The sequence below is a fragment of the Alosa sapidissima genome, chromosome 5 (genome assembly GCF_018492685.1).
Source record: "Alosa sapidissima isolate fAloSap1 chromosome 5, fAloSap1.pri, whole genome shotgun sequence".
NCBI lineage: Eukaryota > Metazoa > Chordata > Actinopteri > Clupeiformes > Clupeidae > Alosa > Alosa sapidissima.
Window position 1 is genome coordinate 33,210,256 of NC_055961.1, and position 16,753 is coordinate 33,227,008.

The window sequence follows — 16,753 nt, forward strand, 5'->3', positions numbered from 1 at the left end:
GTAAGTATAATCTGAGTAAAGGCAGAGCCCGTCTTCCAGTCATATGAGGGGGTAAAGGTCAACCCTGTTGATGAGAAACATGGCGGCTCCCATTGACAGGTAACGTTACTGAGCTGCTAAGTTAATAGGATTAACTAAAGGAATTGGTGTATCTCAGTGTTTTAACAGTGTTTTACTCTTTACTGCTGTGCTCTACAGAATACCCCCGATTTATTGTTGATCGATGAACGAATACATTGTACCGAAGATGTTCATAACCATAGCCTTCTTCGCCATCGAAAAATACTTGTTCAGTTAACGTTAACGTTTGTCGGTGTGAACACCATATCGATTTCAATACAAATACTTGCTTGCATGTTCCGTGATACCCGTTAAAAACAGAAATACCACTATGTGTTTGTAAATAGTTTGTAGTTAAAGTACTTGATGTGAGACCACTTTATTGTCTGTTTCAACTAAACCGAAAATCTCTTTCTCTCCATTTCCTAGGATGGGACTGCTCTTATTGACCCTGTTGCCTGTGCTTTTTAGCATCTCTGACGCTGTGGATCGTAGTAACTTCAAAACATGTGAACAAAGTGCCTTCTGCAAGTAAGACCTGACTGCACTCTCAAATATAGTACTTTGAATCAGTATTATGTTTGTTAATCGCCTATCCGGATCGTTTCAAAGGGTTATGATAGGTGGGGCAACTTTTTGAGCAATTTTGCTTGGAAATCACATGCGTTCTGGCTGGAAATGTTGCCGAATGTGGCCGATACAGAAAAACTTTACCCAGGAACTTTGCCCATCGGTTTAACAGTGGCTCTCAACGTTTGGGGCACGAACAAAGAAGGATATTTGTCTATTAGTGTCCAGCTTTACTAATACCTTTCTTTCCTTACTTCATTGATCATTCATTCAAAACAAAATAGCCACACACAAGCATGTAAGTCATAAGCAGGCCTATATAAAAACTAAAACAACATCAGATCCAGGGGACCAAGACAGGAAATGTTACATGTAAATGTAAAATGTACATTTAAATCAGGTTTATTGTCCAGGTGTATTTGCATATACAAGGAATTTGTTCTCTGCATTTTACCCATCCGTGGGTTGTGTACAACACACGCTAGGAGCAGTGGACAACCTTAATCCTGGCGCCCGGGGAGCAGTTGGGGGTTAGGTGTCTTGCTCAAGGGCACCTCATCTGTGGATGTGGGAGAGCGCTGTTCACCCCCCCTACCCACATTTTTCCTACCAGTCAGGGATCGAACCGACCACCCTTCGGTCACAAGTGGGATTTCCTAAATAGTAGGCCACAGATGCCTAACCTGACTCTCGCCAGATGAATTTCGTTCCGCCTAGCTCCACTCATCCACCTGGGACCAATCCATTGGAGTGTTGCTTCAGAAGGCTGGGCCTAATAAAAAAAATGCTTGCATATGATTGAATAAGCCATTTGTCCGTCATCTATTGACGTGCTCCTTCAACCACTCACATCGAAGCCAACCCGTGACGCTGATAACAGTCTCACAGTCTCTTCTACGCTATGTCACATCTATGAAACTCCCGCCCTGCGTTCTGATTGGCTCAACCATCCAATCTCGTGCTGAAATCACTCTCAATGGAAGAGGTCCCAGATGGATGTGAGTGAAGCTAGGCGGAGCTAAGCGGAACGAAATTCATCTGGCGAGAGTCAGGTTAACAGATGCCCAGAACCACAATGCGATAATGTTACCATTTTGTTCACCCAGGAGGGGCTTGGAAATAGCCTGGCCTCTGCCTGCCTACGTACTTCCGCTCGATTTCTTTTCCCTACAGTATTCCGTCTGGAATAGGTTGATTCGCCCTCGTTTAGGTAGTTGGGCAGCCGATCCAACCAGCGAACAGAGGGCGTCCCTGAGAGCGATTACGTTACACAGGCATGGTGTTTCAATTACTATGTCCCCGCTCCCGAAGCAGACCGCTTGGAATACATCAACGTAGGGAGCGAAAAGGGCTTATACTTATGAAATCTGAGCAAATGTGAATAAAAGGCGCAAATAAGGTTGGTGTGAGTTATTTTAGCTCTTTCTAGTTTAGCCTATTAACAGGAGTGTCACGAACGAAGTCGCAGTCGAGTAGGATGTTATATCGTCAGCTAAACTTTAGTCATACCTTAATTTTGTCACTTGAAATACGAACGTACCTGAGTCAAACTTTAGTTTAGTAGGCTACATGGTCGCGTCAAAATCGCTATTTTTCAAACACTAAGAAGGCTCGACATAACATTAAACTTCATCAGTATCTCTACACATGAACTCGAGCATTTTTCGTGTACACATAGTTTACTAAAAAGAAAGATTTTGGACAACTCACTCCTTGCAATATGGCAAGATGGCAGCGAACAGAAAAAGAGTTGTTCAAAACCTTACATTTAGTAAACTCTGTGTACACCAACAATGTTCTCAATGCTCGAGTTCATGTGTAAAGACACTGATGATACTTCGATCAAAGTTTCATGTTGTGTCGAGTTGTGTTGTGTAGTGTTTGAAAAATAGCGATTTTGACGCAATTGTATCAAAAAAGTAGTGGCCCTGTAGGATTCCCATTCAAAAGGTAATTTCACCCGAAAACGACAACGCATACAAGCTTAAAAGTGGTGCTTTGGACGTACTTATGCATTTATATGAAAGTTTGACTTGGGTACATTCACAAAACACCATATGAGGCATTTTGGCGAGAGTTACGCAGATAAAACGTGTGATTGTTTGCTGATAAGATGCACGCTTGCTTGTTATGGTCGTGATGCAGAGAAACTTCTCTGTATGATGAAACGCCGGTTGTTAGTGATTGGTTCAAAGTGGTTCAAAGGAACTCAAACTGTTCAAAGGAACTTTAAACCTCAAACTGTGCCCTCCCACCCGGAAATAAACGTTTGCCTATGGATCTAGGCCAGACTCTCTGCGAAGTCAAAGAGTCTGGTTTCCAGGCTAGCTTGGAAATCTCCCTCTTCCAAAATGGCAAATGACAGAAAAAGTTTGAGTACCACTGTTTTAACTTAATATTATGCTCTCTGTCAAATTCAGGGAATTGCATCTCAGCCCTTTGGCTGTCCTCTCAGTCTGTCCTGGAAAACCTCAAGGTCTTAATACACAGTCCTGAGGGTATTCCAAGTACAAGGCATAGTAACAAACATGTATAAATTAATGCAGTAAGTAACTGAGTAACAGATTAAGTATCTAAACTTACTGAAGCCACAGGCATGTGGCTTTGTCTTGCTAGGAGAGTAAAGTCGTAGGACTCCTTTCAGGAGCCTTAGCTTGTACACTGAGTTAACATACTCAGGTTTCTTACTAATCCCCTGCTTGGAAAAACTTCTTGCTCTGGAAATGAGAAACAGAAAATAGTGGATATAGTCAAACTAAGCCATAAGCAAAAGACAACATGGTGCTTCCAGAACACAGAAGAGAGAGATGTAAGTTGATTGACTGGCTCAAATAACAACAACCTTTAGAAGAACTGAAACATACAGCATCTTAAAATTAAATTAAATGTCTTGATTTTAATCTGTCTATCCAATCACTGTTTTGCAATGGATGACATTGTGGCCTAATGGAGTGGTCTGATGAGAATCGGAGAAAATCATTAAAAGATTACCGGTATTATTGCGTATCTTTATCTGCCATTATATTGTCATTATATTAGTCATTATTTAGAGTAGAATCTTTTAAGAATGAGCAGTTTTTCATTCATTGATCTTGTGTGTTTTGCTGCAGGCGTCAGAGAGATGTGAAGCCTGGACAGTCTCCCTATAGGGCCCTGCTGGAGACGTTGGAGCTCAGTGATACACGCCTTACACTGCAGCTGATCAACGACAACAACAAGGTCTGAAAACTCACCTCTCTCCCCACACAAATCAGTAGTTATTCAGATTCATATGAGCTGATATTAACAGAATCCTCTGTGGACTAGGTGCGATTACTGCTGGAGCTCTACAGACTGCAGGGGAACATGACACGGGTCAAAATTAATGAGCTCAAACCGCTCAAGCCACGATATGAGGTGCCTGATGTTCTTGTCAAAGACCCCCCTACTGAACCGTGAGTTTGGCCATAGCGGCATTTGCTTTATCATCAAGTACATGTCATGACATGCAGTATTGGTCATATAGGAAAATAATAGCAGAACTACTCTGTCAGGAACCACACATGTCTGTTTAAACAAGCTATGGACTATGCCGGACGGAGCGGCATAGTCGCCAGCGTACCTGTGACACCAAGACAGACAACAAACAAATAATAAAAAGTAAAAAAGAAAATAAATGTAAAAAAAAAAAATCAAGTTAAATTGGTCCAATTGGTTGCATTTAACCGGCTGAAAAATGTCTAAGGGAAATTATGACTTGTGTGAAACCGCGCACAGCTGTGTCATAACTGACTAATCTGGAGGATTTAGTGGCAGTCTGGAGAGCACTGGAAGCACAGTCTGAAGTCATGGGCTATCTTGCTGATGAGCAGCTGGGTGGATTGACAGCGGCAGTTTGTTGTTTCATAGTTTGACGTTGTTATTGCTTCTCTTCCTTCTTCTTCTCCATGTGTCTCTCTTCACAGAGATGCAGTGACAAAGCTGGCAAAATGTTTTGAGGAGACAGACTGGGCAATTGAGCAATTTCTTTAGCACATACGTGGACAGTATAACATGGTGCATTAAAGCAGTGCAATGTAATTCTTATATCCTGAAAATGACTGTGTAAAACACATTTTGATACATTCAGTCAATACCTAACAGCTGATTCTGATCATCACATCACCTCATGCGCTAGACATGCTCAGAGCCTATCACAAGAGCACAGTGCATTTCTCATTAGTCATTCCCTCATTACTGACACAATCATTAGATTCATTAATGGTTTTCCCCTAATGATTTTTCCCTATGTACTGTATGCGCAGTCTCTCGGTGCTAAATCGAGATGAAAATGGCGTGGTCCTCTCCCTCGGGGCGGACTCCCAGCGGCTCATCATCAGCGCCCGTCCCTTCCGTCTCGATATTGTGGACGGGCCGAACGTCCTGCTGTCCATCAACTCCCGAGGCCTGCTGGTGTTTGAACACCTCCGCCTGCGCAAGGACACGTGAGTCTGCCAGACACTGGAGTGTCCACACACATGATGTAATATGATACACACACACACACACACACACACACACACTGATAGGCATACTAACGTGACACTCACTCTCACTCCCTCTTACTGTTTTCTACGGTTCTGGGATGGCTTGCAAAACTGTCTATTATTTCAAATTCTGGCTAATGATTATCTGACTTATTTGCCTTAGTCCTTAGATGGCCATTCGCAGAACCTTCCTGCAGATTTAGAGTGAGAAAGTATTTGCTGACAGCATCGCTGCTGATAGTTACAGTGAAGCCTGCATTCTTCACTGTTGATCGTAATACCCTTGAGTAAGGAGCAGGATGTGCAGTAGCTTTGCCTCATCCAAAGTGGCAGAAAACGATCAGCAAACAAGTATCAGATCATTGTGTAAAGTAAGCTAATGTAGCAAATAAAGTGGTAATGTATCAAATATTGTGGTCAATTAAGCATAGAACTTATGCAACGTTGTTACGATGACTTTACATCTCTATGTGATAGGCATGAAATGCGAGTTCTGTTTACATGCACAGTAAATGTTTGATTGGCACCTTACACCTGTCAATTAGTGTGACAATTCTATATTGATTAATACACAGTACATGGTGTCTGTTTCACGTATTTGCACATGGTATCTACTAAGTAGATAAAACATTTGAAACGCGCTGTCTTCTTTGTAAGCTATCTAGTGCATATGTTGTCACAAAGCCATTGCCATATGATGATCATTTCTGTGTTTCTTCTTTTTCCTCCGCTTTTCTACTCTCTCTATCTCTATCTATCTCTATCTATCTATCGCTCCCTCCCTCTCTCTCTGTGTCTTTACATGCCTTCCAGTATCTCTCATAAAATAACTAGCACAGTCGGTAGCATGTGGGATAAGATCAAGAACGTGTTCTCTAGGTAACTGCTCAGTTTAGTTCTTGATCGTGTCTGTTGTTGAGAAACTTACTAGATGGGTCATTTGGCTCTATACTCCAAGAGCTAGATCAAAGTCGTCTACTGTACAATTATGATGATTGATGCATTCAGTATGTTTTTTTTTTTTTTTAAATAAATACATAAATAAATTAATTGTAATTAGCAAAATAGCTATACTTTACTTACCACCTGATAGATACTTGAAGCATTTGTTGTATATAGCCAAATGATACCATATTATTATATGTTTGTGGCATATTGCTACGTTTTTCCTGCTCACCACACTGAGGGGCAGATACAATACATCCTTTATATTATTTATTTGCCCATTGAAGCTTCAACACAACATGATTCTTCTGATGTTAATGCAGTGCTGTAGATCAAAGCAGTTTCAAAGTGTAAAAAAAAAAAACAATATGGTGAAGGAATTGAATCTGGCCCTGGTGGTAGTGCTGCAGTACCCTCTCCTGTTATATAACCAATGAGCAGTGCTTATCACAGCAGTGTGTTGATCCCTCCCCATCACATTAACCTGTCTGCTGTTAAGACCTTCCCCTTTCTACAAACATGTTTTGTGTTGTGCATGCATGACATCATTCCATTTGGTTATTCTGAATGTGGTTCTTGGATCAGTAGCCTATTCCATATGCACAGGGGTCATTTCATGTAAAATCAGACAAAATCCAGAAAAGTGGTTGCTTCACCGTGTCAGATTTTGCTCAAAATATTTAGGTCCAAAAACTAAGAACTGTAAACTATCTTTGTTAAATTCCAATGTTTCATAATTTTTTCCACCATCATTTTTACACTCTCAGAAATGCCTTATCTTGGAGGCCATGTTTGGGCATCAATATCTTTAAACGTATAATTCCTAGCCTGCCCAAACTTTGTAGGGTGGAAGACAGACTTGGTATGATTGGACTGTTAAAAGTCTGTACTTCATGCCCATTCGTATTACATAAGGCCCTAGGGCCTTGAGGGTATTGTGAAGTTGTTTTTTGTATCCACATGGCACCAATCATTATTTTGCCTGAGCCAATATTTGATTGAGGTCTCTGCAACAAATGCACATGAAGATATTAAGGATAAAACAAGGTGTGATTGCATTCTTTAGTAATGTTTATAGGACTAAATTGTATGTGGGGTAGCTAGTAAGAACATGAAAATCAACATGGTAATAGTTAAGTTTATAGTAATTTTGTTTATAAAGTGCCAATTATATATCATGTTTCATTCACACATACACTTGGTCACATTATATACCTATGGGTTTTTTTATTCTTGGCCCCGTTTTTTTTTATTCTGAGACCGTGCAGCAACAACCTTATCTGATTTGACACAGAATGGCCCATGGTATAATGTGGTAATATAGATAAAACGTAAACTTGAAAAACTTTAGGCAAGACAGTGTGAGTTTATAGCACATTTAATATACAGTACAACACCTATGACTTGCACTGCTCTACATTTCGCTTTCGTAGGCTGTGCAGGAGTTCTGATTGCTTTGTTCAACCAAGCATAGGCTGAAAACAAAAGCAGTTATGCCCCCTTCTGGAATATAGAATTTCCTAAATAACCACATCGCTTGGATCGAGTGTGGTTAATAAGCATTGATGTTGTCACCATCGTTTGTTAACATCATGTTAAATTGGATTTCTAGTACAACATAATAGATGTTAGACAAATCTAGGAATAAAGACAAAATCTGCCATTCAGGCCATTCAATATAATTTCCTTCAAAAGTCTTTGTTTTGGAGAATGTATATAACAAATCCTTAGTGCTGTGTTGGACATGTCCCAACTTAACAGAAAACAACTGATGTGAATTTGAGACCAATTGTAGCTTTTAGCGGAAAACTTACGTACATTTCTCTTTACTATGTATGATGGCATGCAAACTTATATGGTGGCATTCAGTACACACTGACTTCACTCTTTCTTTTCTAGACTACCATATGTAGGATCCCTTGTTTTCCATACTTAATATTTTGTTCATTTTAATGTCCCATTTTCTTTCACTAAAATAGTATATACTGTAGGTTATCATGGACTCGCCCAATAGTGTAGCACACTTGTGATTGTAGACTTCTTCAGCAAGTTGACAAGTTGATTTTTCTATGCGACTGATAACATGTAATTGAACACCTCAGACTGCTCCTAAATTTAATTGAAGGTGGTCTGGTATATCTGCACAGAAGCATGCTGTAATTTATTACACTGATGATAATAGTTGCTTCTTAAAAATATCAACTCTGTGATTGGAGATGTTGTCTATTGTGCTGATAGAGGGGTTCAGGGTCATATTCATGAATCTGTCATTGGCTTTGCTATGAAGCTTACGTCACGTCATCAATGTGTTTTATGACTGATACAATAAAAACCTATCTTAAATGCATGTAGTATGTATGTAACGTAGCACCTCGCCTGCATGACAGCTGTCATGATTATGGCCCTGACTGCTCCCGTCCTGTTGTGTTGATTCATAAAGTTCACATCCTCACTGATTCATTGTTTATGTGTGTGTGTGTGCTTCGCCTGCTCAGTAAAAGTGAGACAGACACTGAACAGGATGTGGAACAGAATGTGGCTGAGAAGGTATTTATTTGCACTTGTTGTCCTCCCACTACTACTTCTACTTTTTAGAATCTTTCTGAACAAATTGGTTTTAAGATCCCTGTAATAGTTGCATAGTCTTACTGAAATGAAAACATTATTATTGGATAGGCAGTTGTAATTATTGAGCCAGTAATGCGAATCTTAGTAGTTAGTAGTAGAGTATTCAAGCATTGTTATTGTATGTATGTTATGTATGATTAAAAAAAAAAAAAAAAAACAGTAGTTTATATTATGTTACTTAGGGTGCAGGTATTTAGGATTTCTGTTGTTGTTTGAGATGTCTCATATCTGGGAAATGTTCCTTCTGCCATTCACGGCATTTGCCCTCCAATCTGTGTCCAGGGCGAGGGTGAGGAGGAGGTGAAGGAGGAGGAAGATCAGCCAGGCATGTGGGAAGAGACCTTCAAATCTCACAGTGACAGCAAGCCCAATGGTACACTAATGCCTGACTTTGTCCTGTCTATAGAGGTTGTCTCTTGACCTCACGGTTTTCGTTTGCCGGTTCAGCTTATTTCACTTTAACTGTGACTTCTCTAAAAGCCATTTTGTGTGCTCCTCTTCTTCTCCAGGCCCAACCTCAATCAGTTTAGACTTCTCTTTTCCCGGAGTTGAACATGTCTATGGCATTCCAGAACATGCAGACACCCTCAAACTTAAATCAACAGAGTGCGTATATTTTCTTCATAACACCCTTCCATCTAAATGTCTGGGTTTTTCTTCTCATTAAAAAAAGATATAACCTGTCAAATGACAGTGTAGTAGTTTTACCAGTTGTGGATGGGCTCCACTGCTCTATTTTACATCCTTCCTTAAGACCAGTGTAATCCATGCTCTTTTCTGTGCAGAGGAGGGGACCCGTACCGGCTGTACAATCTGGACGTGTTCCAGTACGAGCTCCACAACCCCATGGCTCTGTATGGCGCCGTACCCGTGCTCCTCTCGCACACCACAGACAGGACCATGGGCGTCTTCTGGCTCAACGCCGCCGAGACCTGGGTGGACATCAGTTCCAGTGCGTCCGTACAGGTAGCCATTTTGCACACATTGAACAGACTCTTAAGTGCACTCATTGGTGGTTTTATTGTCACCCTGTTTTATTGTTACCATTATTAATATAATATAAAAATCATTATTATTTTCAACATCTGGATAATTACGCTAAAAAAATGTTGTTTTTGTTTGGCATTCCCTTGTTTCTGTCTTGGTGTGTAGGGTGGCAGTGAGAAGTCACAGACAGATGTGCGTTGGATCTCTGAGAGTGGCATCATTGACGTCTTTGTTATGCTAGGACCCCGGCCCACTGACGTGTTCTCCCAGTACGCCTCCCTCACAGGTAGCAATCAACCACAGAACAACGCAGATCACATCAACGAGTTGGATGTCTTTCTTCTGTCATGTTAGAGTGCCCCCCCCCCCTGAAATGGAGACTTTGTCCGCAGGTACTCAGTCTTTTCCCCCACTCGCTGCCTTGGCTTACCATCAGTGCCGGTGGAACTACAATGACCAGGAGGATGTGAAGGCCGTGGACGATGGCTTTGACGAGCACGACATTCCGTACGACTTCATTTGGCTGGACATTGAACACACAGACGGCAAGCGCTACTTCACCTGGGACCCACTTAAGTTCTCTCAGCCTCGTGAAATGCTTCAGAACCTGAAGGACAAAAAGAGAAAAGTATACATGCCTGGCCACACTCAGACACTCAGACACTCAGACACACAGACACTCAGACACTCAGACACACTCACAAGGACAGTTTTTTTTTACAGTAATGTTTATTTTGGTCATGTTTTGGTTTGCTTATTAACTTGCTCTCATTTACAGATGGTCACCATTGTGGACCCTCACATCAAAGTGGACAGCGGTTACAAGATCCACAAAGAGATCAGTTCAAAGGGTTTTTACATTAAAAATAAAGATGGTGGTGACTATGAGGGATGGTGCTGGCCAGGTAAACTTCCTTGTCTGATAGTCATCAAGCTATAGCATGTGTTGTTTCTTTAAGATGTTACTGTATCACCCATTGACGCAAAGTCTATAACCCCTCTCATCCATTTGCAGGGAATGCCGGCTACCCAGACTTCACCAAACCTGAAATGAGAGCCTGGTGGGCTAGTATGTTTGCTTATGACCAGTATGAGGTAATGAGTTGCCCTTGCTCCCAGCCAATCAGCTCACCAGTAATATTAACCCTCATGTTGTCTTCATATTCCGTATGCTGCCCTTGTCCTTGGGTCAAAAATGACCCGTCTTCACTAAACCCCTGAAATGAAGCTGTTTAATTGACTTTTAAACTCAATCTCTAAGTTGTGTACAGCTTTTATTGAAACATGAACAAAAGCAATCTTTGACTGTTTTTAATGTTCAAGCTAAAACAGAGGGGAGTTTCTATGCTGTTAAACATAGTGGCGGGTCAATTTTGACCCCAAGACAACACGAGTTAAAACACTAATTTAAAGATGGACATCATTTGTATTATTTGTTATATTTGTATATGTGTGTAAATTACTAATATGTTTGGAGACAATGTACAGTCAATGACTATGCCTTGAGTTTTGCTCTGTGTACTAAAAGAGACTTGTTAGATCAGTCAACCATTTCTCCACTTCCAACTCGTGCACAGGGATCCATGGAAAACCTCTACACATGGAATGACATGAACGAGCCTTCCGTGTTCAACGGTCCTGAGGTCACTATGCACAAGGATGCGTTGCACGGGGTGTGGGAGCACAGGGATGTCCACAACCTGTACGGCTTCTACGTGGTGAGGGACGCAGTGACCAATTTCAAGTTTCGGAATTTTATTGTGTGATGATGATGCGACATCATTCACCTGTGATGAAATTCTTGCACTCAGCTTTACAGAGTTAAATAATAATATTAAAGTAACACTTTGTAGGAATTCCCCTTGTCGTCAACTTCCAGCGTACCCGTTAGGGGCACACAATTAGTCTGTAACCGATGAAAATAGTCGTGCTCCTGTCCATGACAGCAGTGTTCCATAGTGCCATACCAGATGTACTGGGCACACATCAGCAGTGTCCTCATCCTCAGTATTGTAAGTCCGTGTAAGTCAGTGTAGGATCGAAATCAGTTTGAAGCTGTTATTTTAAGGTGATAATATTTACTTCAATTGTGTTGCTTTAAATATAAATGGTAATTAAACTAGTGGGAAGTGCAAAGAAGTTAGAACTAATTACTTTGCACAAAGTAAGACAAAAGAGAACTATGTACTTTGCACTAAGTATGAATTACAAAAACTAAAGTGGCTAGTGGTAAAACAAATGCATACATGTTAAATAGAACACATACAAATGCCCAAAGAGACGTGACGGGTTCCCTGTGGAGAGCTGAAGGGATTGGACTCCATTGTTCCTCTTACATCAATACGTTTCTTCTCTCTTCACACAGCAAATGGCCACTGCCCAGGGTCTTATCCAGAGGTCCGGCGGAGTGGAGAGGCCTTTTGTCCTGACCAGAGCTTTCTTCGCCGGATCCCAACGTTATGGTGCGTCCTGCCTCCAGTGAATCTCTGCCCTTCTTTCCATCCCCAAAATGGAGAACCTTACGGGTTTTTTTTCAAACCTTTTTAATGTAAAGTTCTCCAAGATCTGGTGCATATAATATCACACACATACCACAAGTGTTCATCTAACTATTTGCATTCATAATATTCGCTGAGAGTGAATGTGACGCTGACGACACTGCTGCTCGTCTCAGGTGCGGTGTGGACAGGGGATAACGCGGCCGAGTGGGGCCACCTGAAGATGTCCATTCCCATGTGTCTCAGCCTGGGCCTGGTGGGCATCTCATTCTGTGGAGGTGAGTGGGCCTGGGGCTTACATAGACGTATAGGAAACGTAGCACCGTCCACAAAGACTATCTTAGGCTTGCTATCACAGGCTTGTTTTGACATCATTGAAGAACAAACAGGGTTTTGGGTTTGTCTTCCAGCAAAAAGTAGCTGAGTCACTCTTTCCTGTATGTTCACGTTGGCTTCTCAAGGTCAACAGACTAGTAGAAAATGAAGTAGACTGGACTTGAGCACACTGATATATTTGCAGACTTTTGTGCAAACAGACTGACAGTTTGACACTACTGCGTTTTCATATAGTGTCTTGATGAAGCTACAGTAGTATTGAACGTCTTGATGAAGATACAGTAGTATTGAACGTCTGTGCCATAGTCCACTTTGTTTTCTAGATGTTTGATGTCAAGTTTTTTTAAATCTCTGTTAACATGCAAATGCAAGAATATGGAGAGGTAGCGTGGAGGATGCCGTTTGTGTGCCATTTCCTCATTTTCACCGTCACGGTCCTCTCTTACCCCGGCGTGCTTGCTCTCCGTTCCTTTATCCAGCTGATGTCGGCGGCTTCTTCAAGTCTCCCAACCCGGAGCTGCTGGTGCGCTGGTACCAGGCGGGCGCTTATCAGCCCTTCTTCCGGGCTCACGCTCACCTGGACACCCCGCGGCGCGAGCCCTGGCTCTTCGGCCCGGAGAACACGGCGCTGATCCGCGAGGCGGTGCGGCAGCGCTACACCCTGCTGCCCTACTGGTACCAGCTCTTCTACCACGCCCACCGCACCGGCCAGCCCGTCATGAGGTGAGCACCTCTAGGAGTGCTTGACCATATCTCTGGATCCTTTTTGCACCAGTTGGTGTGGAGGCAGTCATGTAATGCCCCAAGGAGTTTAAGGAGTTTTCAAAATGAAGAGTTTGGTTCCAAAATGCTATATCTTCCATTTTAATGAATTTTCATAAATATTTTTTTTAACATTTTGTTCTACAAATAATTTTAGTGTAACTGTAATTGTGTTATTGTTACTACATTTATCGTTACTTAATCAAAACAACACAACTGCAATTTTTTTTTGATATTACCTGAAATACACAATTAAATAAATGACTTATTAATGTTTACAAAAATGGAGATATAGTGTTTTGGACTCAAAGTCTTCAAATGTTCAAGTGTTTTCGAGTTTTTTTTTTGTCACATACATGGAGATGCAAAGTAAAACATGTAGTGAAAACATATGGCTACTCTATTCTTGCGCAAGAGTATTCACCAACTATTAATTAAGACACATAGCTGTCTATTTTTAGTTTTATGTTTTTTAGCTAACAGTGCTATTGTGTATTCATTGTTTCCTCGATTGTGCTTTCTCTCAGACCTCTGTGGGTTGAGTACCCTGAAAATGCTGCTACGTTTGCTATTGAGGATGAGTTCCTGCTGGGTAAAGATAGCCAAACTATTGAAATTATGTCTAAAAATGTTGGACCCAAGCTGAGATTAGCATTCTTCCTAATGCTATTCTTTCTTTATCAGGTAAAGACCTGCTTGTTCATCCAGTCACTGATGAAGGATCACGTGGAGTAACAGCCCACTTGCCTGGGGAAGGAGAGGTGAGTTTATGTACAGTATATACGGTACACAATTTATATATTGTGGTATATATGTGTGATGTTTGTATGCTTTTATTATTATTAAAGCGCTGAATACTCTTTCTTTTCACTGAAAAAGGTTTGGTATGATGTCCATACATACAAGAAGCACCAGGGAAACCAAAATCTTTACATTCCTGTCACCATGAACTCCGTAAGTATATCTGCATGTCTATCTGGATCCGATTGTTTGCAAAGATAGACATATTAAATGACGTGAGGCTTTGTAAAAAAAATATTTACATTAACAAAATAAACAAAATATTTAAAACATGTTCCTTGACAATCTAAAGCTGGTAGTTTTTACAGTTACTAATGCTTTGAGACGCCTTGTCTCTTAAATTGAAATACTTTACTCACTGCTGTACTGTGGCACAATTGTTTGTTAGTATAATACACTTACCGGTATCCTAAATGAAGAACGGCCTTAAATGCTTTCTTGCTGCCATATCTTTTTTTCCCCAGATTCCTGTCTTTCAGAGAGGCGGCTCCATCATCAGCAGGAAGGAGCGTGTACGGAGGTCGTCCTTGTGTATGCAAGATGACCCGTACACTCTCTATGTGGCTGTCAACGCACAGGTATGTGGAGTATATGTACAGTATTTTATTCCAGGTGGTCGAAAAAAGTTGGGTCAAACAACATGAAAGTAAAATGTGATTATTGTACCATGGTTTATTATTATAATATACATATGGTTTATTCATACATTTTCTTGAGCTTTTCCCACGATATCGGTGATTTGTTGACACCTGTAAAACTTAAACCATTGCAGTACAATGCATGTCAGAGCACTGACTGTTCAAAGCACTGGTCAGTTTGAGTGAAACATGTCTCTGCATTACTCCAGGGAACGGCAGAGGGAGAACTTTACATTGACGATGGCCACACCTTCAATTACGAAAAGCAGCAGTTTATTCACAGGCGTCTGACCTTTGCTGAAGGCGAATTGTCATCGAGGTTTGTTTGATTTCCTTTCTTTGTTACCTCTTTGTTAAAAGACGGAAACTGATAGAATAATGAAATAACGATAAAAGCTAAGAGATGGCTTTAATCAAAAAGTCTTTTTTTTTGGTCTCCAGCAACCTGTCTCCAGACTCTCAGTTCTCCACAGCCTCTTGGATAGAGAAGGTGGTCTTCATGGGAGTCACCAAACCTAATGCTGCTACTCTCAGGACTGCTGGTTAGTGCTGTTTCTGAGTTACTCAGACACGTCTTACTTATCTGTCAGCTTTTAATATTATTGCACTGGATTTCTTTAACATATTTAAAGACATGATCCAGTCTGGGGCTTCAGCTGATGTTGTCTTTTATCCACAGGTGGCTTGGAGTCTGCTCTGGAGTTTGAGTTTGAACCGGCCACTGAGCTGCTCTCTCTGCGTAAGCCTGGTGTGAACGCAGGGGCCGACTGGACCATTCAGCTACGGTAGCCCACGGCTGTGAGTGTGGACTCGCATACGTCCTACGTCCTCCTCTGCTGTTAAAAAGCAGGGAATGGTTAGCACTTACAGCTGTTTTACTCACACACACACACACACTCAGACACACACATGCATTCAAAGGCACTCATTTTACAGGGTGGAAGTTTGGAATTAGGTGTCCATTCAGGAAAAATACGTAGACATAGGGGATGGGATTAACCTTTTAGACATTTGTTCCTCTTCTGCCACCTGAAACCAGGCACTGAGACTTCAGCTTGCTAGGGCCGCATTTTTAGACTATTTCTTAGGATCATTTGATCTAAGTTGGAACAGTTCTTTGAAAATGATTTTGACAATGTCTTTCTTAGTGTTATTTGTTTTGATTATGTTGTCATACTTTTGGAAAAAAAAGAATCACATGAATAAAATATACTCAGACATTCAGGTATGTGAAAAGAGGTTGCACTTACAAACAGCTGTGTCCAATGGAATGGTTGGATTTGGGGATTGTTGTTCTTGTTGTTTGTTGTTCTTAGTATAATTTTCATTTACTTGAATTTATGGCAAGTGTTTACATTTGCTATTAAGTGACTAAAACTAAAGTATTATGACATTTAATGTTTAGTAATAATTAAATAAATTCAATAAATAAACTGGCAGTTTTGAAATCAAGAAATCAAGTTACATCAGTGATGACAAGGTGCAGTGTACATTCCACTACTCATGTAGAAGATGCCTGCAGCAAAATTGACCAAATGAAGGATGAGGGTGACATTTTAAAATATAAAATATTTTTACCATAATGGCCTCACTCTTCACAATCGAGGCACATTCTTTCCTGTATGTTTAACATGTCACCTCATTTCTTGTTTAAGGGCTCATATGATGTTACCTCAAGCAGTTGATTTACCCTTTACATAAATACCACCAAAACTGAATGGTGAGACGGACAAATATGGAGTCTTTTACTGCATAAAACTGTCACAAGAAATGCAGTTAAGTATAGTATTTGTAGGTTTTGAATAACTTATACAGTATTAAATATGTCATTATAAGAATGTGCTTAAAATTGGACTATAGAACAGGGGTGGGGTCTATGGGTGGTAGGATGTTATTTTCAGCACTACCCTTCAACAAATGAACTGGGTGACAAAAATAATAAAACAAACAGATTCATATGCGTTTGGCGACTTCATTTATTTAAGTTTGTGCACAGAATAGACATGTCATATTTCAATGTATT

The 16,753-nt window shown here is 40.8% G+C and overlaps 1 protein-coding gene and 1 long non-coding RNA gene across 4 annotated transcripts in view; one reads left to right on the plus strand and one right to left on the minus strand.

The window, feature by feature from the left end:
- ganaba (glucosidase II alpha subunit a) overlaps positions 1 to 16,753 on the plus strand; it is a 25,433-nt gene continuing 8,680 nt past the window's right edge. The window contains exons 1-25 of one of the 3 annotated variants that reach the window (XR_006032100.1): positions 1 to 99; positions 490 to 591; positions 3,741 to 3,849; positions 3,937 to 4,064; positions 4,914 to 5,093; positions 5,949 to 6,014; positions 8,576 to 8,627; positions 8,991 to 9,081; positions 9,218 to 9,314; positions 9,494 to 9,674; positions 9,861 to 9,981; positions 10,088 to 10,323; positions 10,474 to 10,600; positions 10,711 to 10,790; positions 11,273 to 11,413; positions 12,061 to 12,157; positions 12,370 to 12,471; positions 13,009 to 13,252; positions 13,819 to 13,883; positions 13,976 to 14,052; positions 14,171 to 14,245; positions 14,557 to 14,670; positions 14,940 to 15,049; positions 15,172 to 15,272; positions 15,410 to 15,639. Coding sequence is in view for 2 of the 3 variants with exons in the window: in XM_042094073.1 (XP_041950007.1) it covers positions 71 to 99; positions 490 to 591; positions 3,741 to 3,849; positions 3,937 to 4,064; positions 4,914 to 5,093; positions 5,949 to 6,014; positions 8,576 to 8,627; positions 8,991 to 9,081; positions 9,218 to 9,314; positions 9,494 to 9,674; positions 9,861 to 9,981; positions 10,088 to 10,323; positions 10,474 to 10,600; positions 10,711 to 10,790; positions 11,273 to 11,413; positions 12,061 to 12,157; positions 12,370 to 12,471; positions 13,009 to 13,252; positions 13,819 to 13,883; positions 13,976 to 14,052; positions 14,171 to 14,245; positions 14,557 to 14,670; positions 14,940 to 15,049; positions 15,172 to 15,272; positions 15,410 to 15,519 (2,835 nt within the window). In the remaining variant the exon portion in view is untranslated. Of the gene's footprint in view, positions 100 to 489; positions 592 to 3,740; positions 3,850 to 3,936; positions 4,065 to 4,913; positions 5,094 to 5,948; positions 6,015 to 8,575; positions 8,628 to 8,990; positions 9,082 to 9,217; positions 9,315 to 9,493; positions 9,675 to 9,860; positions 9,982 to 10,087; positions 10,324 to 10,473; positions 10,601 to 10,710; positions 10,791 to 11,272; positions 11,414 to 12,060; positions 12,158 to 12,369; positions 12,472 to 13,008; positions 13,253 to 13,818; positions 13,884 to 13,975; positions 14,053 to 14,170; positions 14,246 to 14,556; positions 14,671 to 14,939; positions 15,050 to 15,171; positions 15,273 to 15,409; positions 16,687 to 16,753 lie in introns of those variants that run through there. The other 2 variants (XM_042094073.1, XM_042094074.1) reach the window with 2 other exon arrangements.
- Positions 15,571 to 16,753, minus strand: part of LOC121710130 — a 26,940-nt gene continuing 25,757 nt past the window's right edge. Inside the window, exon 3 of the long non-coding RNA XR_006032102.1 lies at positions 15,571 to 15,626. This is a non-coding gene — a long non-coding RNA (uncharacterized LOC121710130). The remainder of the gene's footprint in view (positions 15,627 to 16,753) is intronic.